This window comes from Ursus arctos, unplaced genomic scaffold (genome assembly GCF_023065955.2).
Source record: "Ursus arctos isolate Adak ecotype North America unplaced genomic scaffold, UrsArc2.0 scaffold_3, whole genome shotgun sequence".
Classification (NCBI taxonomy): Eukaryota; Metazoa; Chordata; class Mammalia; order Carnivora; family Ursidae; genus Ursus; species Ursus arctos.
Window position 1 is genome coordinate 85,028,012 of NW_026622985.1, and position 26,350 is coordinate 85,054,361.

The 26,350-nt window shown below is 35.4% G+C and overlaps 1 protein-coding gene across 12 annotated transcripts in view; it reads right to left on the bottom strand.

Annotated features, from left to right (window-relative positions):
• The window catches only part of CNOT4 (CCR4-NOT transcription complex subunit 4), a 137,917-nt gene that overhangs the window by 17,549 nt on the left and 94,018 nt on the right, over positions 1 to 26,350 (bottom strand). For 8 of the 12 annotated variants that reach the window (XM_026511579.4, XM_026511583.4, XM_026511577.4 and 5 more), the window contains 3 exons: positions 19,228 to 19,285; positions 16,597 to 16,846; positions 14,752 to 15,249 (listed from right to left, as the gene is read on the bottom strand). In XM_026511579.4, the coding sequence (XP_026367364.1) occupies positions 14,752 to 15,249; positions 16,597 to 16,846; positions 19,228 to 19,285 (806 nt within the window). Of the gene's footprint in view, positions 1 to 2,051; positions 9,771 to 14,751; positions 15,250 to 16,596; positions 16,847 to 19,227; positions 19,286 to 26,350 lie in introns of those variants that run through there. The other 4 variants (XM_048212726.2, XM_026511584.4, XM_026511585.4 and 1 more) reach the window with 1 other exon arrangement.

Here is a 26,350-nt window from a genome sequence, read left to right on the forward strand (position 1 = left end):
GACTGGTTACTGGGGAGGTAACTGGGAGGTAAATGATCACAGAGACTCAAAGAAACACTTCAGCAGTCTGAGAGAGAGAGCTCTCTCCTTTGAAAAGGGAAAAACTCAGGCCTGTCAGGGATGCTGTCGGGGAATCCCACAGGGAGTGCACATTAAGATCCAGTAGAGAACTCCCTCCCTAATTATGAGAAGTTATACAGGGAAAGGTGATTTTCTTCTTTATCCAAAGAAAGAAAAAAACCAAATAGAGAAGTGAACACAAGGTATTAAAATAAGACTCATGGTGGTCAAGAATTAAAACTTGAAAGTGTGTTATAAAACGAAAGCTGCAGGAATGTATGTATGTATGTATTTGGAGATCATGAGATCTTTACTTATTTTACTAATAGGCTTCATTCCAATCCAGTATCACTTAAAATATAGGTGAGGTCTTGGGAGTTTACACATAACAGCAATGACTATGCCAAAACTCAAGATATGTTATACCTATCTGGGTCTGGAGAAGACCATGGTTACATTAATTAATTGTTTAGAAGTAAAAAGAGACATATCTGATAGCAAATCTTACCCTAAACTGGAGGTTGGGGGGGGGGTGCCTGCTAGGGGATATATATCAGTAATCCATATTTATAAGTTTTAATTAAAACTCATTTTTTAACATAAGTGGAACAATGGTATATAGCCCAACATTCTGCTTAAAGCCAATAATAGAACTTCCTACTTTGGTTGATGAATTCATAACCCTGGACCTCCTTTACCTTTAGCCGGATACTCAATTTATAGATGTAATAAAGGAAAAAATAAACAGCTTCAGGGTATCTCAGTCTTCTTCCAAATGCCAACGTATAAAATGACAACACTTAAAAAACATCCTAGTAATGTTCCAGATCACTATATTCTGCTCCGTAGACACACGATTTCAAAATGCAAGACTGATAACAGAGTGTAAATGTTAGCACAGTCCTTGGGATAAGATCTCACCATATAAGGAAACAGCACTAGGCTACAAAAGTTGATTGCAGTCAGCTTTCCTGCATTTCTTCTTGGAGATGGTGATGGTATTATCATCTTTAAATCCTTGTGGAGCTTTCCCTCTGTTTCATTATGCTGAAAACAACAACCTCCTTGATTGAAACATTATCAGAAGATATGCTATTGTTTTACATGGTGTAGCATATAGTAGTTCTTCATGATCAGTCTGAGATGACAGCTTTAGTGTGAGTGTAGTACACCTTGGTGCCATGACTATCGGATTTTTTTTCATTCTGTAATATTAGAGATGCCACCAGTCTAGTGATCGTGCGTGCTGGTCCTTAAATGCTCTTTGGCACTGCAGAAAAATCCTAGGTAAATTTAATTCCACCTCTGTTTTACTCTTTATTTTGGTTCTGACATTGGTAATTAGTTTAAGTCTATATTACGTACTAGTACCTGCTAGGTTACACCGCCCTCCACCCAACACTAATGTTACTCCAAGATCACTGGATCACATTTAATACCAGTTTCCACAACTTACAAGATCTGTGATAACAGTCATCAGTAGATGGACACTTTGAAAGCCTTCAATTCATTATCTGCACTGACATTCACAGTTGAAAGCCCTTGACTTGCAAGAACTACTATAATAATCAAACTGTAAGACACAACAAAGTTTACAAAAGAGATATATTCTGAATTTTGAAGTTTCCTTCTCCTTGAGTTACATGTATGAAGGCAAATTCAGATGGTGGGGGCTAAGAGAACTTTAAATTGTTGTTAGAATGTGATTATGGGCAAATCATAATCCTTCTAAGCCTTGTTTATTGTTATCATTATTATTACTTGGTCTTTAAAAGTCAGACTGTTAAAGAGTATGTCATAGATTTCAAGGCTCTAAAATTTATTCTAATAGAAGTTTTCTTATTATCCTTCCTTTAGGTTTTCCCAAGAGTGTGACATGGGGTGGGCATGCTTACTAGTGAGACTGAAATCTGATGAAAAAAAGCTAAGCAAATATTTGTTTAGATAAAATATGGCCAGGGGTGAGACAGGCAACAGTATTATAGCCTTGCTGCGTTTAAATAGGGTCTTTATTTCTTTAAAAAAAATTTTAGAAACAGACTATAAATGCATCATTTATCCTGAACATATGAAGTAAGCAGAACATAGCAGGAATAAATACATGAAACGTCGCAGAAAATTGGCCGGAGGCTTTTTCCTCTGCTACATTGAATAAGTGGAAGATTTAAATGAAAATTAGTAAGTATAAACCAACACACATGGGCACACACATACACAGTGACCCTCACACCCATAGGGAGCGCTACGCTTAAAGTATACCTCTGCTAAGCAAACCTTTTCTTACATGATGCTAATCAAACGTCACGAAGACAGAAAGACTAGTACTGCTATTTCAAAACTATTCGGATGGTTGTTTCAGACATTTTTACCTACTCTGGAAAACATGTATCCTAAAGCTTTTTAACCTAGAGCTCCTTGCCTTCCTCTCTTTTTAAAGGGCGGTATATAAAAGTCGCTTCACCCACAATCGTAAGTAGTACTGTTGTGGAGAAGTATGGAATACTTGAAGGTTGAATGTTTGCCTTTCAGCCTACAAGGTAAAACACGAAGTCCAGATGCACACAGCCCCAACAAAGAATAGGCCAAATTCTCACAGCTGCAGTGGGTTATTTATTTTGCTGCTGTAACAGTGAGATAATGAAAGAACAGTACTAGAATACTGAATTGTACACTTTGGTTATTTGCAGGTTATGCGAATTTCACTTCAATTTAACAAAAAAAGGGCCTGGGTGTTTTAGAGGCTTTATACATTTTATAGAGGGGGCGAAAAGCTTTTGCAGTGTTGCTTTGTAACAGAGCACAACAGTGGGTCTGAATACCAAACAGGAGCTGAACAACAAAACTGTTCTAAGCACGGTACATTCCTGGGTCAGTTGGGAGCTTCCAGGAATCCTTAGAATAATCGTACATGCGAAGTGGACTAAGAACAAAGTAAAGTCAATAGCTGCCTTCAGAAGTAACGGTCTGAAGGAAGCTGGAAAGAATGGATTGGTTCTTTAAGTACAACAATTTCCAGCTGTTCCATGGAACTTCTAGGTACTTCAGCTCAAATCTCAAGAAGCTTAGATCGCTTAGGCTTTCCTTCAGTTCCAGGTAACTAACAGGTATAAACTAGATTTTTGTGTAACTCAAACCCAGGGTAGACTCTCTGAAACATTATGGAACAGAATAGATTCTCTTAATCAACCTCGAATTCTCAAGAGTCATTCTTTGGAAAAAGCTCCTAAGGAAGCTGGTATTGAAGGCTGGTATGCACAGCAATATATGGTTGGTAAGAATAATACTCGTGGCAGCAAATCACAGGGCAGAAAGGAGATCGAAGGAGCAGTGGCTTCTCGATCCTTCAGCATGGTTTCAGAAACAGTATTCTTGAGCAATGACTTGTACTTTGAAGTATTATCGCTTTTAAATGTCATAGCTGATATGTTAGCTGACATATACGGATCAAGTCCAGTGAGTTTAAAAATACGTTAGTGTCAGTAAATTAAAAGTGCTTCCAAACTAGGCATATTTGCTATTAACTGAATAAAGAAAAAAGTTATTTATCTATATCTCCATCCCTGTTTCACTTTATTTAGCAATTTTCCTTAAAGGTCACATCTAAGTATATAAAATGTACGAATAGATTAGTTCAATAACTATCTATTGAAATTAGTTTATATCTATCTATTCACATGGCACATTCTCTTTAGGGACAAACTGTCAAAACATTTTTATAACCAGTTATAATAAAATTCTGAATTTCTCTTTTCTACTCTTCACCAATCTACCACTTCTAATTCCAATGTGCTATATAAATAAAACAGAATGACCCAGTACAACTAAGTAAGAAAAGTTGGTTCTTTTCAGTTTATATGTGTGCTTGGGAGAAACTAGCTCATACTTGTAATATGGGCTCTTCAACTACCAGACCTACCGCCTCTAAACCTTCCACATCGTAAGTAACACGTCCACTATCCCTCACACTCACTAGGCTTACCTGCACCTGTCCAGTCTCATCCCTGGCTCTTCCCAAGCCTTTCCCTGCATTCTGCTTCCACACCCCTCTACTGTGCTGAGGAAGGAACATTTATCCCACAGGGGAAATTTTCCTTTGGGTCATCAACTTAAAAAAACCTGACCCAGGATTCCCCAAGCAGTATCATGATTTCTACAATTCTTTCATGCAGTCTGCTTTCTTACTCTCAAGAAATGGCTGCAAGGTAAGCGAGTAGAGAAGAGACAGACCACAGGGGTTACGAAAGCTAGCCGCCTTTCCAACCCCCAGCTCTGATGTTAGACATTTATATACCATCCTTTTTCTGGTTCTCACTTGTCATTCAGCACTGAACCATCATCAGGCTGACCACAGTCTCCTAATCTGTCATTCCCTTAACAACACTATACCTGTTCTTTGACCTCACCAAAACCTAAAGTCACTGAACTCCCTTCAACACACTCACACCATTGGTTCTTTCTTGCCTTAGTGGACTCTTCTTGACCATGAGATTAGGTACTTTGATGCTGTCTTCTTGAGTTTCTTTGTATTCCTTTCTCACCTTCTAACCAAACTCTCAATATTTGCTTTGTCTATCCTTGATGCTTTGTGCAGAACCAGAGAAACATACAAAACCATACATATTTGGACTCTAAAAGTTTTTAATTTGATCCTTATCTTTACTCAGTAATTCTTGAATTTAGGATGTACTTCAAGGCTTATTCTCAGAGGTTTATTTAATCGCCTTTCTTTACTGAGTCCCAACTCCACTCTTCACCCCCATTCTCTCACAATATGCATTCGATAGTAACTGATACGAGTCCTTTCCTGTGCTCTCATTTTCTCTAATTCCACCTTCTCTTTCCTAGATTTTCTGGTTGTCCTTACAAAGAACAAAGCCCTCTTCTCTAACGCTAAGCCCATAACCAAACATCATCTCAGGAGCTTATCTCCTTCCAGCAGTAGAGAAATCTGTTACCCTACTGGATTAGCCTGCCTTCTCTTTAACACTGTCCATGTCTTCCTCTCAAATACCTCTATAGGTTCTGCTTTTAAATATTTAAATATTCACCTTACCTTAAAGCAATGCATCCTAAGATTTACTATCCGTCTGGTAAGCATCCTGTCTTTCTCTTTCCTCTAGTTGACAAATGTCTTAAGTAAGTAATCAGTGGTTGCTGCATCCATATCCCTGACTTTTCTTCATGAATCCTAGGAATCTGGTTTTCATTTGTACCTTTATGAAAGTTACATTTTTAAAGGTCACCAGACACCTAGGCCTTTTCTTAGATCTCAAGTTTTCTGGCTTCTAATTCATAATTTCTTCTCCCGTTCCTACTATTACTGTTCTAATCCAGGCCATGTTATTTGCACTGCCCAGCAATATACACACTAGAAACTGTTTTCTAAGTGGTCCTAATTTCAAGCAAACACATCACCAAATTAATCTTTTAAAAATGCTACAATCAAGTTACATCTTTAGCAAAGAACCTAGAGTTCTCTACCACTGACTACATCCATAACAAGACTAAACCATCCTTCCCAGTTTTCAAGGCTTTTGCACACTTACTCCACCTTTCTGTATGACGTGTATACCTCAAACGAGTCCACCTCCTTACTGTCCTTCTCTCCTAATCACTAGAGGCCACTCCAATCTCTGCCTCTGGTTCTTTGTTCAGTCTGTTCCCTTTATTGTATTTCCCCCTCATATCATCTAAATTTCAGCCATCCTTCCAAATTGAAAAGCCCCAGACTTTATGAAGTCTTTCCCTGAACCAGCTTACATTAACTTAAATTCCCATTTTTACTTTTGTGTCAGCATAGTGTTTGATTAGTTCGCTAAACATTTCATGTGTAAATATGTGCATATATTACTGCCATTTACTCAGCACAAGGAGACAATGCAGTAGGTACTCATTCAGATAAAAAAAAAGGCTGAGAGGAGAAAGACACAGCACTAAGGGCAGAAGGACTAGCTTGACACTGGATAACTGACTTTGGTCCATATTTTGTAGAAAAAGACATGTGTATCATTGTTTTGAGTTATCACCTCTTTATAAGATAATCTTTTAAAAACGTTATTGTGTTTTCAATTTTATGATATCCATTTCTTAAAGCCAATTAAGCAAATTTGGGAAAACTTCAAGATCAAATACATAGAAAAATCTAAAACCTTATAACTCAACAGGATAAAACATCCCCCAGTTTTTAATGTATGCACAAATAACACAATGGCTGTCATTTTGTAAGATTTCTATGCATCTGCAATTCATTCCTTTTTCTTGGCTTTCTGAGGCAATACCTCTGTGGGAGTAGCTCCCTTATGGACCTGTGTCACAGTGGAAGAGAACTCTGGCAATCCTGAAGGTGCTTGGAACACCACAGAAATAGGAACAATGTCAGTAAAGAATGTGCACAGATACAATGTATTCAAGTGTTTTCTTTAAAAGAACATACATATAGAAAGCTCTATTTAACACCCAGAACACTAAGAGAGACATGAGCCATATACACACGACTAAGATACTTAAGTCAGAATCGTGAATGTATGTCTTCCCTATTAAGATTTTTTTCACTCCCTCCAAATTATCATATATTTTAAATTTTCAGGTATCAATATTTAATACCCTATGTTGCCATTGTCAGAGCAATGAATAAAAAAATGAGTCTAGACCGCTATGGCTGTTCTTTTAAAGTATATTAAGAGCTGACCCTATAGAAAAAATCTGAAATAAAACTGTCACTAGACTGTTAACCTTGATGATAGGATCTATGCTTTATTCAACCCTCAAGGCCTAACTAAAGGTCACTATACAGAATAGGCACTCAAATATTTGACTAATATTTTGTTGTAATAAAGGGAGAGTTTACAAAAGCACCATCTGGAAAAACAAAATATGACAGTAGAATGAAAAGGAAAATATTATTCATCAGGAAATATTTTCTAATGGAATCTTTAAGAAAATAAAAAGAGGCACTTGACATTCATCATGACTTAAATAAATCACTCACTCCAGGTCTCTATTTCCTACAGTGGCACTAAAGCCATTTCACGGTAGCAGTTCTTAACTTCACTTCTGGGGGTGGGGGATGGGGTGGGGTGCCACCATGCCCTTTATAAATCTAACAACTATGGATTTTCTCCCCCCAAAAAAGCAGACAGCTGTACATACGTATAAACTTGTAACTTCGCTAGTAATCCAAAGGGTTCTGAACTCTGGTTTTTATAATTCCTGATTTAAGAAACAAACTAGTTACTTTTTTAAAAAGTTAGGATGGAAAAGCATAAAAAGCTTCCCTTGTGTATTACACATTCAGCTTTTTAGAATTTTTCATTCTTTACCATAATTCATGTTCATCAACTTACTTGCTATGTGAAGTGGTACTTTCTTTTATTATGTGTTGTGTAATTTCTCCTGTGATTTTATATAATTAATTACCAATATGATTTCAAGACTTCACTTTTTTAAAAACACCACACTACATGAAATATTAGGTAAGCAAAAAAGCTTATTATTCTAGGCTTACAAGGGCTCAAAATTACAAAGTTAAAGGATAACCTTTAGCTTTTCAATGTGAAAATAATTAAGTTGAAGCCTAAGTGCCCAAGATGCATTTTTGTGATGTATGGTGTGTGTGTCAAAAGTGTGAAGGATGGAAAAGCAGGCAGGGAGAGAGTTCTGGGTTCTAGCAAGTCTAGACAAGCTACCTGACAGTTTTTTGGCTCTGGCTAGGAAGGAGAAAGGAGAGAGAAAGCGACCACAGGAAAAAAGCCTTGTTTAACAGGTGTATCTTTCTCTCAACACAGAGAAGTAAAGTAAATGGGAGGAACCATTTGTCTTGGTAAGGAGATCCAGGCAATGAAAGGCTAGCACTGATGGCTGGAGAAAGCTATGTACTAATAAGCTTCATTACGGGGAGCCCAAAGCCTAGGAATCTCAGCACCACAGGAGACATTAAGTGGATGTCTTGCCCTCTTACAGCAAAAATGAAACCATAATTAACCCATGATAAAAGCCTTCTGGCTTATAAATCTACAGTATTTTACTTGTATTTTCTAAATTTCTGTACCCAAAGTCACTTTTGAATAGAAATTAGAGATTGTCACTTATGCAAAATCTTACAAAAATAATTTAAATGGCTAGATAATTAGCTGTTCCTACACCTCAGTTAACCAAATCAAAGGATATCTAAGAATAGATTTTAGTTTACCCACTACACCTGAGGACAAAGCCTTTCCATTTGCTGTATTATAGCTAATAGAAAATAACCAGACTTCACAGAGAGGTAACCTTGAAAACTCCAACATGATATTAAGTTATCATCTCCAAATAACGTGTTTTAAAATGCTAAGGCTTCCTTTTTTGGTTTTCACATTACCCTTTTAATATTTTTAACAAATAAAGGCATATCTTTTATCACAATTGTTTTTGAAAACGTAAAAGGAGATCTGACTTTCCCCATTCTTCCCAGATGCTTAATTTAGGCAGAATATGGTCATGTTTTCTGAATCAGCTTTTGCTCACTGCTCAGAATTGAATTCAGTTTATTTTTTTTCATTATCAGTTTTAAAATTTTTCAAAAAATCGTGTATTATCCAAAAACATCACTTCACATTATGTCCTAATAAAGCACTTCACTATCCTCTGTGATCAAAATTATCTATGACAACTTACATGGCCTAATTTTAGAGGATCCCCAATCTCTTCTCCTCCACCTTAGTCTCATTTTGGCCAGGTACTGGTAATATAGCTTTATTATCACATTTCAATTATTAAACAATGAAGTTTCCAAACAGATATCTCACAAAACTACCGTTTTTTCAATAAAAATGTTACACTACTATGGTTGCTTCTCACATACAATGTTTACCCCATATTCAAGTTTCTGATAAATCAACTGTAAGTTGAAATTCTGTTTCTGAGGCATTTCCTGGTATACTAGGCAGTGCATTAGAAAAGAGATATTGCATTTAGTCTATAATAATTAATCTTCTAAATATAATTAACAACCATTCAAAAAGAAAGTGCAAATGTGCAAATCAGAGACAACAAAAACAGTTTCTAAACATGTAATGCATTAATATAGGCTATAAATCCATACAACTAAAAATAATTGCTGACAACATCCTTCTGAGCATTAAACAACACCACCAATTTTGCTTTATATGTTTTCTTTCTTCTCAAGTATTCAAAGAAATGCAATAGACATTATCTTAATTTTCAATTTTTTCATGAGTATATTAGGATATTACCATTTTTTTTCACAAATCAGAAAACAAGGAACTACCATTATCTTTGCATAATTTCAATAATAGAGCCAAAATAAGAACAATTCTAGCTAATCTCATCTGGGAATCTTAATTAGTACTACAAGTTTATTTGTGTGAGTTAAAAATAGTATCACTCATGAGAAACAATGCCAAAATTATTATGCTAATAAATCGTGTTAAAGGCCTAGTGAAGAAATACTTTAGCAACTATGAGGTAACACACTAGTTGTAGGCATGAGGAACGTTTATATTGGCTCTTTTGGGTGTATACATTAAATGCGAAATCAGAAAGGAATCATGCAAAAATCCGGTTGCCCATGCAAGCACCCCAGAGTCTAATCCTCTCCTCTCAGTTCTGTTGTCAGGCCACAGTAGTGTGGAGACTTGTAGGCTGCTGTCCTTGTTGTAATGAATGGGAAGAGGCTGACAGTGGCATGGTCGAAACCTTCACCTCTTCTTCCCCTGTGGAAAAGTCAGTCATGGTCTAGTTATGGGTGACTAGATTTGTTAACAGTCCCTTTAAAAATGATTTCAATATTTGGAATACTGATACATATATAAAATACATGCTTAATGGCTGGAATCTGGGTGTGAAACAAGACATGAATTTTAAAATATAAACTTATCAAGTACCTAGAAAGTAGTTACACTATAAACACACCCTTCAATTTAATACTATGTCAGATATAAAAACAAATATAATAGATTTAGGATTATGAATAGACAAAAAAGAAAAAAAAAAAAAAAAGAGAGACCAGGAAAGCCATTCTTTTCCAAGCCAATTGGACCCCTTTTAAATTCAGATACTCCTCTAACAGTAATAGTATTTTGTGAAAAAAATTAAAAATAAGTTCACATATGTGAAAACATGTTTTTAAAAGGAAAAATGACAAATCCATTTTTAAACCAGAAATCATGTTTATAAAAAAATTAACAAAAAGATATAAATAAATTCAGCAAATTCCCATATAGCATCTGAAAATTCACTGCGTACTTCTGAAGGAATTAGAGAAGAGTAAAATGCTAACAATACAACGATCCAATTGACTGAAAGCGAGATGACTACTTCTAGGTCAGAGAACTATACACAAAATGAGATCAGTTCTCCTAATTATAATTGGTAATTACCGGACTGCAAGTGACTTGTTTCATACATGACTCAAAATCCAATCAAGTCACTGTTAAAATAGCTAATTCAGTAATAAAATTTAGAAAACTGTCCCCTCACAAGTAAAATTTGAATGAAAAAAATCCAATCCTAAACAGTTTCAAATATTTTTCTAAGTATATCTTAAAACAACAATGCTTACAGACTGAGACTTACTATTATTTGTTTTCCAAATAATTTTTAGCATTATGGAATAAAAGCATCTTGGCAGAGAGTTCTTTGAAAAACAAATCTGCAAAATTACATTTGGAAATATTTAACTGACAGACTTAACTGACAACACGAAGAAAGACTCTCAGCCTTTAGAACAGGTTATTTCGTAATTTTCAGTAAATTGGCCAAGATTCTATAAACTCCAAGTACACAGCAAGGGGGCTGTGTAGAGGAAATTTCAGACTAGAGTTCTTGGTGAGAACAGGATACTGATTAGGACAACGCAAGAGATTAATTTTTATCAAGTATATATACTTCATTCTATTTTGTAGCTATAGGCCATATCCCTGAGCTGGGCCAACTGTCTCGTGAATAGATACTGTTGATGAAAAGGGACCTGCAAGTGTGTGAGAGCAACAATCAATTACTATGGGAAGAAAGCCAAGTTAAAGTACATGCCAGTGATCTTCACTTGTGAAGGTGAACATCAATGCTGTAGTGAAAACATTTCAGTTTGAATGTGGGATCTGGGTACTTGTCCTAATTCTACTACTGATCGAATGTTTGACCTTTAACAAATTATTTAACCTTTCTGGAACACAGCTTTGCTTTTTCTAGAAGAAGGAGATGAACAAGATAAGTAAGTCACTTTTTAGGAAAAGTCACTTCTTAAACAAAAGCACATGGTTCCAATAACAAAAAAGATCTGAATGGACCTACTATAATTGTCCACTAATCAAAGTTTTCCCCCAAGAATATTTATTTCAAAAATCCTTCAAGGCTTAGCAAACTGAATGTGCAGCCAAGAAAATGCTGTTAAAAAGATTTTACCTAATTAAGAAAATAACTAATTTTAAACAACAAAAAAATGTTTTCATGTAGGCATAAGAAATGGAAGCCGCATTTCTGTCAAACATCTGGCAACTGTCCTTCCCATGATAGGTTTCAGATATATCAATTTTTAATAATTTAACTGAAACAAACCAAAACTAAAGATTTAAATACAAATATATAATAAATATAGACATGGTATCTGTAGGGTATATAGGTGACTGATACCTGAGTATTTGCTCCTAAAGGTCAGGGACCCTGTTTTGCTCTACATATCTAAAGAATAAATAAATATATGTACCTTTACCAGTGTTGAATATTGTCTAACCATATCTTAAAGTGGCAGGTATCATAGAAACAGTAGGTACTCTCCATTATGAAGCACTTCACCAACAGCTACCCTGGTAAGATACCATGATATTCATTGCAGGATACAAAGTTGAACCTATTTCAATAGTTCAACTCAAGTACAACTGACTTACGACTAGGGGTGGGGAAGGCAGATATTGCCTAGGTACTAAATTGCTTCAACTTAGACACAGTTAAAATGTACATCGTTCTCCAGAATTTCACTGTCATTTCTAATTGTTACTGAAAATCCTAAATGATCTGGCTACAATTACGTAACAATTCTGTTTTTAGGTTTAGCACATTCGTCTTCCTGAGATATTTGCCAAATATTTATAGGACATGAGAGTATTCTGTGTAACTCTTAACAACAATTTAAAATATTCTGTTGCATTAAAACTAAAATTTCTCTTGTCATCAGAGACTTAAAAATAATCTAATAATAAGCTTAATCATAAGTCACCATTTAAATACCAAACAAGTATGAATAGTCAAAAACTGAAAATATGAAATAACAAACTCTCCCAACCTCCCACAAAATACGACAATGATTCAGAACCTGCAAGTTGGTGACTTCATTCTTAGAATTTCTGGGAAAAAAAAGTATTTTGCTCTATGGTTGAGTATATGTTAAAAGGAAAACCCACAAAGAGAAGACAATAATTTAATGCCACATTTTTTTCATTACGTATCTAAGTTTAGATGAAGATTTCAAATGACTAACATGAGGACAACTACACTCACAAATCAGTAATTATTCATTACCACTGTGGCATTTTCACAATATATACTGGTTTGAAATATCTGGGATAAGATTATTCTTTTTGTGCTAATGGACAATATGGTAACTGTGAAATCAGAAGAACAGATAACTTACTGAAGATAGTCATGTAATAAGTCAAATAAAAGTATACAATGAAGACAGCTAAGAACTGGAGTCCCACAAAGGCACCCTTCTTCCTATCATATCAAGTCCACACTGTGCTCCCTCGCTGTCAGAGCTCCCCATGTTCTTGTCAATTCTATTTATACAATACATGAAGCACCTCCCATTACTGAAGGCAGTTCTATTGCTTCTTAATGAAATGACATACTAATTCCTGCCTCCACGCCTTTATTCAGCAGTTCCCATCAGTATAAAAGGTCTTTCTCTTTTCCCCACTAACCCAAATCCAAGATACCATAGTACAGACCAATTCCTACTTCTTCAGTGAAGCCTCCCCAACAATTATAGGCTCAATTGAGATTTCTCAGATTTCAGTTATCATATAGTTACCACTCTCATACATAATATTAAATTTATTTCTTCAACTACACTGCAAAATACCTGGAAATAGTATCCATATTTTATAGTTCTTTTATATTACCCACATGGCCTAGTTTATAGTTGGGCAAACAGGAACCCAAATATTCACTGCAATTGGTTTAATATTTTATTTTTATATGTTTAGGATATTTAGGGGAACTTAACTTTAACTCTTAATGTTATAATCCGTTATGAGATACACTACTGGTCATTAAAATGCCACAAATGATTAAAGCAAAACAAAACAGAATTACACTCTAATATGCTGTTTTGAATGAAAGAAAAAAAAAGCAGTATCAGGAACTGAGTACTTAAGTGTTTCACAAGTGAGTATCACGTAGAAGGAGAAGATTGAACAATGTCACTCTGAATTACCTGCTAACTACCATAACCAAATGAACAAATACCATGAGTCCCACTGATATACGAACCACTACATTGGTGTATCATGCTTATGTAAATTAACTTTACTGTATCAACTGTTACATTCACTGTATCAAAAGCCACAAACCATATTCTCTTAACCCATCTACTTGTCTTGAAAATGAAATGTGGTTGGTCACAAAAAGAACAGAGCCAAAGAACTCTGATGGATCTCTTCAAATTCACCTATCAACCTTGCTAAAAACAAGAGAACAAACGACGTGCTGGGAACAGCACACTATTACAATAAGACTGTGCCATGCCATATCTTAAAGGCCATGACCAGGGATAATAATAAATTTTATGAATTATGTAACAGAGTGAGGGACTATTCTTTCCTACTTGAGAGATCAGGAGAGAAACAAACTCTCTCTTTTACCAGTCATCTCTAAAGCCCAAATTAAGTAAATTAAAAACAAACAAACAATTAATAAGAAGGATTCCTTTAGATATAAGAAGTCACTTAATCTAATAAATGTTATGTGGGACCTTAAAACCCCAAAGTTCTGAAACCTTCAAGGGTAGCAGTACAAAACCAGAAGTATTCCGGTATCACTTATAAGGAACCTAATATTTTCCCCAGAAATAAAAACATGACAGACCAAAAGGGAAAGTGTCTCTCCTTGAACTGCTTTTTCACAGAAAGTATACACATATGTCTGTGAAACATTAATAATCAGAGTTCTCATATTAAGTACTTTATTAACATACAGCACAATTTGTGTGTGTGGGGGTTTGTGCGTATCAGTCAAAATAAGTAATTGCCAAAAGTAGTTAAAGAGTGGCTTTATCCCTCATGCTCTCACTAATTACCATCTCAAAAAAATTTTTTTTGAATCAGTTTACTTTTAGAATGTATAATTGGAATTTTTACCATGGTGTTGGACTTTCCAGCACCATAATTTCAGAGCACATTTTTTTCTTTTTCTTTGTGCATTTACATTCCATATGAAAAGTTTGGTAACTACCCTGTTAAATAAAATGCTTCCAAGTTATAACTAGGTATAATACTCCACCATCCTTATAAAGCTCAATATTACAAGGCATCCATCCAATTAAAAAAATTTTAAATTATGATAAGGACTTTTTTTTCCCCACAGAAATTTCCAAGAATAGTAAGTACTCTCTGTTATTTAAAAATTCCCTCCCTACCCACCCAACAACCTGAAGTCATGAGTTATTCACAAATTCTCAAAGGCTATAAATGAACCTACCTGCTATAGGGATCCCTCCCAGACCTGTGTTGTGCTGTGGCGGGAGATTCAAGTCCAAGAAATTACTATTTGAGGTGGGGTTTGCTGTGTGGTTCAAGTGCATGATGCTATTGCGTGGAAAGGCCATCCAAGGATAGCGGGCTGCCTGGCCTGGAAAACTGAATGAATTATAAACTGCTCGGTGCTGCTGAAATTGAGGGAACCTCTGTGGCAAGACTGAAAAGGTACTATTGAGAGAGTTGGCATTTGTCGGTGCAGCAGGATGCAGGAATCCAGAGCCCGGACCTTTGGCGGTTGTAGTGTGTGAAGAGGAGTTCTGAAGAGATGTGGGCGAAAGGGAAGGCTGGTCTTGGACTGACAGTTCCTTTTCAATCAGGTCTGCTAAGGCTTTTCGAGTGACATCAAAGGGATCAAAACCCAAGTCATCCTCTGGTTGTTTAGAAGAACCGAAGCCAAATGCTGCTTGCCAGTCTGTAGAGGATGATACTGGGATTGTTTCTGTTGGGAAGACAATTAGTGATAAGTTTAAAATACATAGCTCACTTGTATACTTAACGAGTGTCCACACTAGTGAAAGTTAAACACATCGTATTATAAGATAAATATATCCAAAATCTGTATGATTTCTTAGCATATAAGATTGTAATATTATAAAAGGTCTCATATACTTCTAGCAATGATTTCATCTTAAGTTACCAACTTCAAAAACTGAATGATATAGGCTGATTTTCATAATCAAAGAAAACAAAGTACTTGAAACCCAAATTACACCTTCAGCTATTCATAACCAAAACCTGGAAAAAGTCATTTCAATGAAATAAGGTAATAAATATGATGTAACAGAATCCAATTAGTAAAGTTTATTTTTAAAAATGTATTTATCAAAGACAAAGTCTAAGTAATTTTGAATATGCTTTATATATATATATATGTTTATATAATGCTCCACTGATAATAGGTGCTATATTTTCAATGTTAATTTTATGCCATCCTTCACATCAATAAGAAAACTTACAATGAATAAAAATGAAAATGGCTCAAAAATGCCAAAATGCAACTTTCAATATTAATTAACTAACATACCTCTTTGTCAGCTGGAGAAAAAAAAAATCTTAAACTATATAAACACAAATAAGATTAAAAATATACGTCCTTAAAAGCTCTTAGAGGAATAAGCATTTCATTATCAGGAAGATGATCTAGGGGCGCCTAGGTGGCTCAGTCGTTAAGCGTGGGCCTTCGTCTCAGGGCATGATCCCAGAGTCCTGGGATCAAGCCCTACATCGGGCTCCCCGCCCTGCTGGGAGCCTGCTTCTTCCTCTCCCACTCCCCCTGTTTGTGTTCCCTCTCTCGCTGGCTGTCTCCCTGTCAAATAAATAAATAAAATCTTGAATGAATGAATGAATGAATGAATGAAAGAAAGAAAGAAAGAAAAGAAAGAAAAGGAAAGAAAGAAAGAAAGAAAAGAAAAGAAAAGAAAGAAAGAAAAGAAAAGAAAGAAAAGGAAGGAAGGAAGGAAGGAAGGAAAGAAAGAAAAAGAAAGAAAGAAAGAAAGAAAGAAAGAAAGAAAGAAAGAAAGAAAGAAGAAAGAAAGAAAGAAAGAAAAAGAAAAGGGAAAAAAAGAAAGAAAGATGATCTAACCCTTGATTTCTGGAGAAATCTGTTAACACGGTAAGTTCTAGGTCATACAACTACTTATCTAACCATCCTACTCCATGCAGTTTAAATGTTTACAACATTATGAAAAAGGGAGTGGGGGTGCTTTAAAGGGGTTAAAAACACATCAAGCAAGGGCTCACTTCAGCCTGAGTAAAATTATTAACATGTAGTAGTATTGTTGTATACCTGATGTGAAGAGACTCTGTGGCTCTGGTGCTGTAGGCCAGTCACTGGATGTCTGTGGGGAGCTGGGGAAAGGAGGAAGCCCACTTGGGATTGGGTTGGGATGGCGAAAGTTATCTGAGAATAACGACTGTGACTCAGTTACTGCCCCTTCAAAAGGAGACCGTGCACTGTGATTGGATGAACTGATGGGGATGACTGGATTGGATTTTGATAAACCAGGTGGTGGTGAAGGCGTATCACTGTTAGATATCTAAATAAAATAGGAAAAGAAAAGAATAATCAATAGAAGTTTACACACCTTTATGAGCCGCCATTAAAAAGGCTTGTAACAAAAGGCATTAGAACAGTGGTCTTCAAACTGGGGTGCTTAAAGACTTTTTTATGAGAACATGAATTTTCAAAAAATCCATCAATTACATATATACTCTTTTCTAAAACTGACTCCTCCTTGAAAAGACTAAGCCAGTCTCCTCTCCTTTCAAAATCTATCTTCTCTCACTTTACAAAGAAAAGACTACTGCTCGCTCTTTGGGATTTAACTGTAGTAATTTGACCAAGAGTGAAAAATTTCTGAGAGCAACAAAAATATTATTAGCAATATCCAGACTGGTGATGAGAGTGACTAATGACTAGATTCTTTTGCAAACTAGATGATTCCCAATACTTAAGTTTTAAACAAAATGGAAAGATCTCATCACATTATTTCTAAACACATCATTAAAAATAATTTTTGTGATAAATCTTTATGATTCTTAGGTATTTAATTCAGAAGGAGTTCAAAAATTTGATAATGAGATAATACTCTTTCTTCCAACCACTTATATAAATAAGACACCTCAGCACTGACATGTTTTTACAAAAATGAAAACATGACTAACATTGCTGTTGAAACTTGTCTCCTTGTACCAACAGGTAATATTCATCCATGGATACATGAAAACCAATTTTAGTTTTGTTTTTTTTTTTAAGATTTTATTTATTTGAGAGAGAAAGAGAGAGCACACAAGCTCACACAAGGAGGGTGGGGCAGAGGGAGAGGGAAAAGTAGACTTCATGCTGAGCAGGGAGCCCGACCAGGGCTCGATTCCAGGATTCTAGGATCATGATTTGAGCTGAAGGCAGATACTTAACCAACTGAGCCACTTAGGCGCCCCATGAAAACCAATTTTTAAATAGCCCTAGCCATCTCATTAAGAAATAAATTTCCAATATAATTTTAGTGTTTGTATTTAATGATTAATTTTTATCAAAATCTGCATTTATACAAGTTGCTTTGATCAAATAAAAGCTATGAATAAAAATTCAGAAGAAAGTTAGTTGGGGGACACCTGGGTTGTGCAGTCAGTTAAGCATCCGACTCATGGTTTCAGCTCAGGTCATGATCTCAGGGTCCTGAGATTGTGCCCCACAACAGGCTCTGTGCTCAGCGGGGAGTCTACTTAAGTTTCTCTCTCTCTCACACAAATAAATAAATCTTTTTAAAAAATTTTAAAAAGAAAGAAAATTGGCATTTAAGGCCTTGTCTCAGAAAAAAGTATTGTTTCCAAGTGAAAATTCATGTCTATTTTTGAGAGAGGTATATGCCTGTCAAGAATAAACTATACTGTATTAAGATAAAATTCTGTAATGGCAGAAGTAGAAGAATGAGTTCAAGAAGAACACAGAATGATGTAAAAAAAAGTGTGTATTTTTTTAAATGAATGAGAGCACAAGATATTCTGATATTTGAATCCCTTAGATACTTATTAAAAAGCAATGTAGTGCTTTTATTTAAAATACCAATATTTACAATATCCTGAAAATTACATCCTTTACAGTGATTCTTAAGTTAATATGAAAAAAATCTTTAATGTTAACCTAAAATATACAAAGGATATACAGATTTTCAAATTCTTTTCTGGAACTTGTGAGCAAAAATTCTGGAAAAGCAGTGTATTTTAGATCCTCGAGTTTCTCACAAACATTGTGGGAAACTGGCCATTCTTTATAGAACAGATTAAAAGTACATTTTTCTGTACCAATGTAAGAAGGTGTACAGAAGCTTATGCAGTGAAAAACACACACCTAGACAAGATGATACAAAGGAGTATACAAAGATTAAGGCCTCACTCAGTATCAATGTGGATACAACTCTGAACTATTTGGTTTATTATTTCAAAGCCCACAGTCGTTTGGGGGAAAGGGAAAACTGTTGGGCAAGGACGCTGTGAGAAACAGAAAATTAAAGTTGACAACAAGCAACAAGGGGAGTGTATATAGCAGAGAAACAACTCTTAAAATCAAGAATGAAGAAGGCATGCTAGTCTGAGACCATTCTGGAGTAGGGTCAAAAAGACCAGTAGTATCAGTGGATTCTTAGGACACTAATATATCACCACACGGTACAATAGAACATGTGGTCATAAGGATAATTCTGAGTCATCAAGAAAGGGCTAAATTATACTCTTATGCAGTATATTCTACGGAAGAAAGGAAGACTATTTATAATAGATTTTAAAAAGATACCCACTAACAGTATTTTTAAATTGTCTCAGTATTTGAAGTATTTCCGACTACCTAGAAAATTCACTTGCTTAGAATGCCGTTTCAGGGAATGAAGATAAATGAAGCGATACAGAATCAAAATCTTACCTGCTGGGAATTATCACCATTCCCTATACTGAGAGAATCTGAAGGTTTGTCAATGGGGCTGTAAAAAGAAAACACATCAAATAAAATCAGAGTAAAGTCATTCTCACACAATGAAAACAAACTCCCCAAAAGCCAGAAAAACAGACATTTTATTATCTTAACATTTGTTGATGCACTATGATGTAAAGATATTAGCTGAGATGTTGAGGATACAAAGAAATAAAAGATCAAATTCATACCCTTGAACAACTTATATTCTAATTAGATTCTCCAAAAACAATGGGTGAAACAATAACTTATGAAAAAAAAAGTCCTGCCTAAAATGAGTACTACTGTACGTCAAAAATTTAACCCATTATTCGGTTTTGTGCACATGATAAACACATTCCCCATTAAAATTCTTGAAATAATACTCACCTATTTTTCCAGGTGTTTAACAGAGGGCATAAAAGTCACTCAAATGTTCTCTACAGGTTCTTAAGAGCAATAAATTTCCTTTACTACTTCAATATCCTACTTACAACCCTGAAGAAGGCATATATGTGTGTATAAATGCACACACACAAAACAGAAACTTTTGTGTAAACTATTTACTCTTAAACAAAGACATAAAACTTGACTTCCATATAGGGAAAATGCAGTACAACAATAAAGTAACACAGAATTGATGACTTAAAAACAAAACAAAATCTTTACAAGTATTACAACAGTGACCTAGCGAGGCATTTCCATAACTGTATTTAACCTACCACATGAATAAAAGATAAGTATTAGTACCCAAATATTAATATGATATTACATATTAGAGCAAAACAAATTAAGATTCCAAATTTCTCAAAATTATTTTATTGGCTAGAAATATATACAAAGTTACCCTGATAGCCAGACAATTTACTGGTACCACATTTAATTACTCTAGAAAAATTTAACAAGGGCTAGTACCCAACGACAATACCCAGCGTATCTTCTGCATAAACATCACCAGATGCTTGTGACTCTTGACAAATAGGTCTGGGATTCACTAAATAGCACCTTTAGTTATTATTTTCACGAAACAGCAATACCATCAATTCATTTTATGGTCAAATGGCTATTACAAATAATTTTAAGATATAGCTTAGAGCCCACTAAGTTTGGAGACATTTGGGGAAATGAGATAGGTACATACCAACAAATATCAACCAGTGCCGATTACTATGTGAATTGTTTAAACCATAAATTCCACAGGTCTTTAAAAGAAAGAGAAGCCACCATAAGTGGGGCAATTAGAAACATTTCCTAGGGGAGTTCAAATTTATGCAGATCCTCAAAAAGATTTATACATTAGGAGAGGGAAGGGAAAAAGGAGAAAAGAACATTAAAGGTAGGAATAGCAAGTGTACCATGCATCAAAAAGTCACAGATGGGTTTGGGAAAAAGTTAAGTAATTAGTTAAGTAATTACTTTAGCTAACACACAGGATGATTTTGACAACAGTGGGAGGTAAAGATAGCCAAAGGGTAGACACCAGGGGCTAAGAGAAACTGTTGAGCATAGAAATGATATAAACAAAACAGTATTAGAAAGATTGGTGGTGGCATGAAGAACAGACTGGAACATAGTACAGATGATATGAGAAGAACTTGTTACATTTTCTAAAAAAATTTTTTATTGTGGTAAAGCAGACTTAATATAAAATCTACTTAACCATTTGTAAGTGCACAGTTCAGTGGTATTAAATACATTCCAACTTGTTGTACAACCATCACCACCATCTATCCCCATCTCTTTTTATCTCATAAAACTGAAATTCTATAAACTCCCCATTTTCTCCTCCCTCCCAGTCATTATAATTTTGACTACTCTAAATAACTCACATAAGTGGAATCATAGAGTATTTCTTTTCCTTCCTTTTAGAGCTGAATACTACTTTGTATTTATACCACATTTTGCTTGTCCGTGCATCTCGCCACGGACACTTGGACTGCTTCCATGTTTAAGCTACTGCGAGCTAGCACATAAGTGCACAAATATCTCTTCAAGGTACTGCTTTCAATTCTTTTTGCTGTATACCCAGAACTGGAACTGATGGGTCATATGGTAATTCTATTTTTAATTTTTAAGGAACTGCCATACTGTTTCCCACAGTAGCTGTACCATTTTTTTATGCCCACCCATAGAGCACAAGGGTTCCAATTTTCCACATCCCTTCCAACTCTCATTGTTTTCTGCTTTTTTACTTTTATTTTTTCCTTTTTTTACTGTTTCAAGTTTTTATTTACATTTAGATACAGAACTTAGTGATTCTGTTTTCTGCTTTTTTGGTGGTAGCCACACTAATGCATCTAAGGAGGTATCTCATTATAGTTCTGATTTGCATTGCCCTAATGATTAGTGATGTTCAGCATCTTCTCATGTGCTCAATGACCATCTGTCTATCTTCTTTGCAGAAATGTCTATTCAAGTCCTTTGTCTATTTTTGCATTAGGGTACTTGATTTTGTTGCTGTGTTTTAGGAGTGCTCCATATATTATGGTTATTAACCTTTTCTCAGACATATGACTTACAAGTATTTTCTCCCATTCTGTGGGTTGCCTTTTTACTATGGACAGTGTCTTTTGAGTCACAAAATTTAAAAATTTTCATTAAGTCCAATTTGTCTATTTTTTCTTTTGTTACCTGTGCCTTTGGTGTCCCAGCCAAGAAATCATTGCCAAATCCAATGTTGTAAAGCTTTAGTCATGTGTTTTCTTTTAGTGGTTTTGTTGTGTGAAAGAAATTTTTTTTTGAAGATTTTATTTATTTATTTGACAGAGATAGACACAGCCAGTGAGAGAGGGAACACAAGCAGGGGGAGTGGGAGAGGAAGAAGCAGGCTCACAGCGGAGGAGCCCGATGTGGGGCTCGATCCCATAACGCCGGGATCACGCCCTGAGCTGAAGGCAGACGCTTAACCGCTGTGCCACCCAGGCGCCCCTGTTGTGTGAAAGAATTTCAATCTAAAATAGAACCGGAGAATATAAGATGGATAATTTCACCCATGTGCCCCCAGGAAGGTAAACCTAAGGACTAAAAGACTGATTCCTCCAAAATGTCTGATTTACAGAAAGTGGACAGTGTTGAAATTTTCTTGGGTGGGAGGATGATCAGAGGTTGTCCTATATCGACCTTGGGAAGTTTTGCCAGAGGAATGGATGGAACATGGCTCAAACTGGATTGACCTCACATAATGGGACGACTTGAGCTTTGTTTGTGTGACTGGAATGATTTTCGTTTGGTCAGGAAAATTTTCAAGGCTGATTTCCTGTTTTTGATTTTAGCGTACTCTTAACTGAACTCTCCCCTTTCCATTCCTTGCCCATAAATACAACCTACCAAAAAACCTTCAATGGACTCGCCTGTAGCATGCTACAGTTTGCTTGTTCCACATTGCAGTCCCTCTGCTATTCCTGAATAAACTTACCTTCCTGAGCTTGCCTAAGTTTCTCACTTTATTTATAGTCAATAATTATTTTAGGTCTTACAATTAGGTCATTGATCCATTTTGAATTTTTGAGTATGGTCTTAGGTAAGGGTCCAACTTCATTCTTTTGCATGTAGATACCCAGTTTTCCCAGCACCGTTTGTTGAAAAGACTTTTCTTTCCCCCACAGGGGAAAAGGGTCTTGGTACCTTTGTTAAAAATCATTTGACCCTATATGTGATGGTTTATTTCTGGGTTCTCTTTTCTACTCTACTGGAATATGTATCTGTCTTCATGGCAATCCCATGCTGTTTACATTACTGCAGATTTGCAGTTATGCTTAGAAATTAGGAGCTGTGGGCCCTCCAGTTTTTTTTTTTCAAGATTATTTTGGCTATTCGGGGGTCCTTTGAGATTCCACATGAATTTTAGGATGGGTTTGTCTGTCTGCAAAAAAACCCACCATCAAACAAACACCATCACTGGAGCACCTGGGCAGCGCAGTCGGTTAAGTGTCTGACTCTTGGTTTCAGTTCAGGTCATGATCTCAGGGTGGTGAGATTAAGGCCCATGCTGGGCTCCGTGCTCAGCACTGAGTCTGCTTGAGATTCTCTCTCTCTCTCCCTTGACCCCTTCCGCTTGTTTGCTCTCTCCCTAAAATAAGTACATCTTTAAAAAAAAAAATCACTGGGATTTTGATATGGAATGCACTGTGTAGATAGCTTTGGGTAAAAGCAACATTTTAATAATACAGTCTTCCAATCCATGAACATGGGATGTGTTTTCCTTTATGTATTTTTAATTTCTTTCAGCAATGTTTTGTATTTTCATTGTATAAATCTTTAACTTCCTTGCTTAGAAATTTCTAAGTATTTTATTTTTCTTGACACTGTCGTGAACAGAATTATTTTTGTAATTTCCTTTTCAACTATTCATTGTTCACATTTAGAAATACAACTGATTTGTGTGTTGACTTTGTACCCTGTACTAAATTCATTTATCAGTTTTAACCATTTGTTTATTTTGTGTGTGGAATCCGTAGGACCGTCTACATATTAAGACCATACTATCTACAAAGAGATAATATTACTTATTCTTTTTCTATTTAGATGTCTCTTCTTTTTCTTGGCTAATTGCTATGGCTGGAACATCCAATAATGTGTTGAACAGAAGTGGTAAAAGTGGTCATTTGCCTTGTTCCTCACTGTAGAGGGAAAGCTTTCAGTCTTTCACCACCGAGTATGATGTTCACTGTGAGTTCTTCATATACAGTTTTTATTATGTTGAGGTAGTTTCCTTCCTAGGTTGTTTGTCATGAAAAGGGTGTTCAATTTTGTCAAATGTTTTTTCTGCATCAATTGAGGTATCGTGTTTTTTATCCTACATTCTGTTGATATGACACATCAAATTGCTCAATTTTTTTTTATGTTAAACCATTCTTGCATTCCAGGAATATACCCCCACTTTATCATGGTTTATAACTCTTTTAATGTGCTGGATTCTGTTTGATAGCATTTTCTTGAAGATTTTTGCATCAATGTAAACAAGGAGTTCTGGTCTGTGGTGTCTTTGGCACTGGTACCAGAGTTATGCTGGCCTCAGAATGAGTTAGGAAATGGTCCCTCCTCCTCAATTTTTTGGAAAAGTTTGAGAAAGACTAGTATTAGTTCCTCTTTAAATGTCTGGTAGAATTCACATTTTCTTTGTTGGAAAATTTTTGATTAGTGATTTGATCACCTTAGTAATTATATGTCTACTCATATTTTTCAATTTCTTCATAATAGTTTTGGTAGGTTTTGTGTTTCTAGGGATTTGTCCATTTCATCTAGGTTATCCAGTGTGTTGGCATACAACTGTTCACAGTATTCTCTTATAATTTTTTTTATTTCTGTAGAATCTGCAGTAATATCCCCACTTTCATTTCTGATTTTAGTAAAATTTGAGCCTTTTCTGTGGTTTTTCATAATCTAAATCTAACTGAAGGTTTGTCGATTTTGTTGATCTTTTCAAAGAACCAACTTTCAGTTTCACTGTTTTTCTCTACTGTTTTTCTACTATTTCATCTTCCTCTGCTTTAATCTTTACTTCCTTCCTTCTGCAAGCTTTGGGTCTAGTTTTTTTTTTTTTTTTAATTTTTTTATTTCCTTAAGTTGTAAAGTAAGGTTATTGACTTTGAGTCTTATCCGTTTTTTAACGTAAGCATTTATAGCTCTAAATTTCCCTCTTCGCATCCCCTTTGCGATTTCCCATAAGTTTTGATGTTTTACTTACATTTTCATTCATTTCTAAGTATTTTCCAATTTCCCTTGTGATTTTTCTCTTTAATCCATTAGTTAAGAGTGTTAATTTCCACAATTTTTTGAATTTTCCAGATTTCCTTTTGATAATGATTTCTAACTTTATCCAGTATGGTATCTAGATTTTTAAATCTACTGACACCTAATTTGTGGCCTAACATACAATCTTATCCTGGAAAATGTCCATGTAAACTTGAGAATGATGTGTATTCTGTTGTTGGAGAGAGTGTTCTATATGTGTCTGTCAGATTCAGCTGAGTTATTCTATTGTTTAAATTCTCTCCTTAGTGGGGCGCCTGGGTGGCTCAGTCGGTTAAGTGTCTGCTTTTGGCTCAGGTCATGATCCCGGAGTCCCAGGATCGAGCCCCAAGTCAGGCTCCCTTCTCAGTGGGGAGTCTGCTTCTCCTAGTCCCTCTGCCCCTTCTCCCGCTCGTGTGCTCATTCTCTCGCAAATAAATTAATTTAAAAATATTTTTTAAAAATAAATTGTCTCCTTACTGATCTTCTATCTGGTTATTATATCCGTTCTTGTGAGTGGGGTACTGAAGTCTTCAACTACTATTGTAGAACTACCTCTCCCTTCAAATCTGTGAGCTTTTGCTTCACATATTTTGATGCTTGGGCCTTAGGTGCATAAAGGTTTAAACTGTTCTATCATCTTGCTGTATTAATATACAATGTCCTTTGTCTCTCTTGATTTAAAGTCTATTTTGTTTGATAGAATAGCCACCCCTGACCTCTCTCGTGTACTATATTCATGAATTATCTTTTCTCATCCTTTCACTTTCAACCTGTTTGTGTCTCTAGGTCTAATGTGAGTCTCCTGTAGATAGCATATAGTTGGATCATGTGTCTTTATCCATTCTGCCAATTTGTCTTTTGACTAGAGTTGAATTCATTTACATTTAGAGTAATTACTGATAAGGTAGTGATCATGCCCTTTATGCCATTTGATTTCTACATGCCTTATAGCTTCCCCCCCTTCAAATTCCTCCATTACTGTCTTCTTTTGTGTTTAGCTGACATTTTTCTAGCGAAATGTTTAAATTCCTTTCTCATCTCCTTTTGTGTATATCTTAGAGCTACTTTCTTTGTTATCATGGGAATTATATTTAACATCCTAAAGTTTTAATACTCTAAATTTATATCAACTTAATTTCAATAACATACAAAAACTCTGCTCCTTTACAGTTCAATCCCAACCCCTTTTAGTTTTTACACTAATATATTGAACCTTAAATGTACTGGTTTCTTAAATCATGTAGGAAACAAAGTATAGTTACAAACCATTGTTACAAGCACACTAGTTTTTATATTTGCCCATTTATTTACCTTTACTAGTGTCCTTTCATTTCACCTTGCAGGACTCCCTTGAGCATTTCTT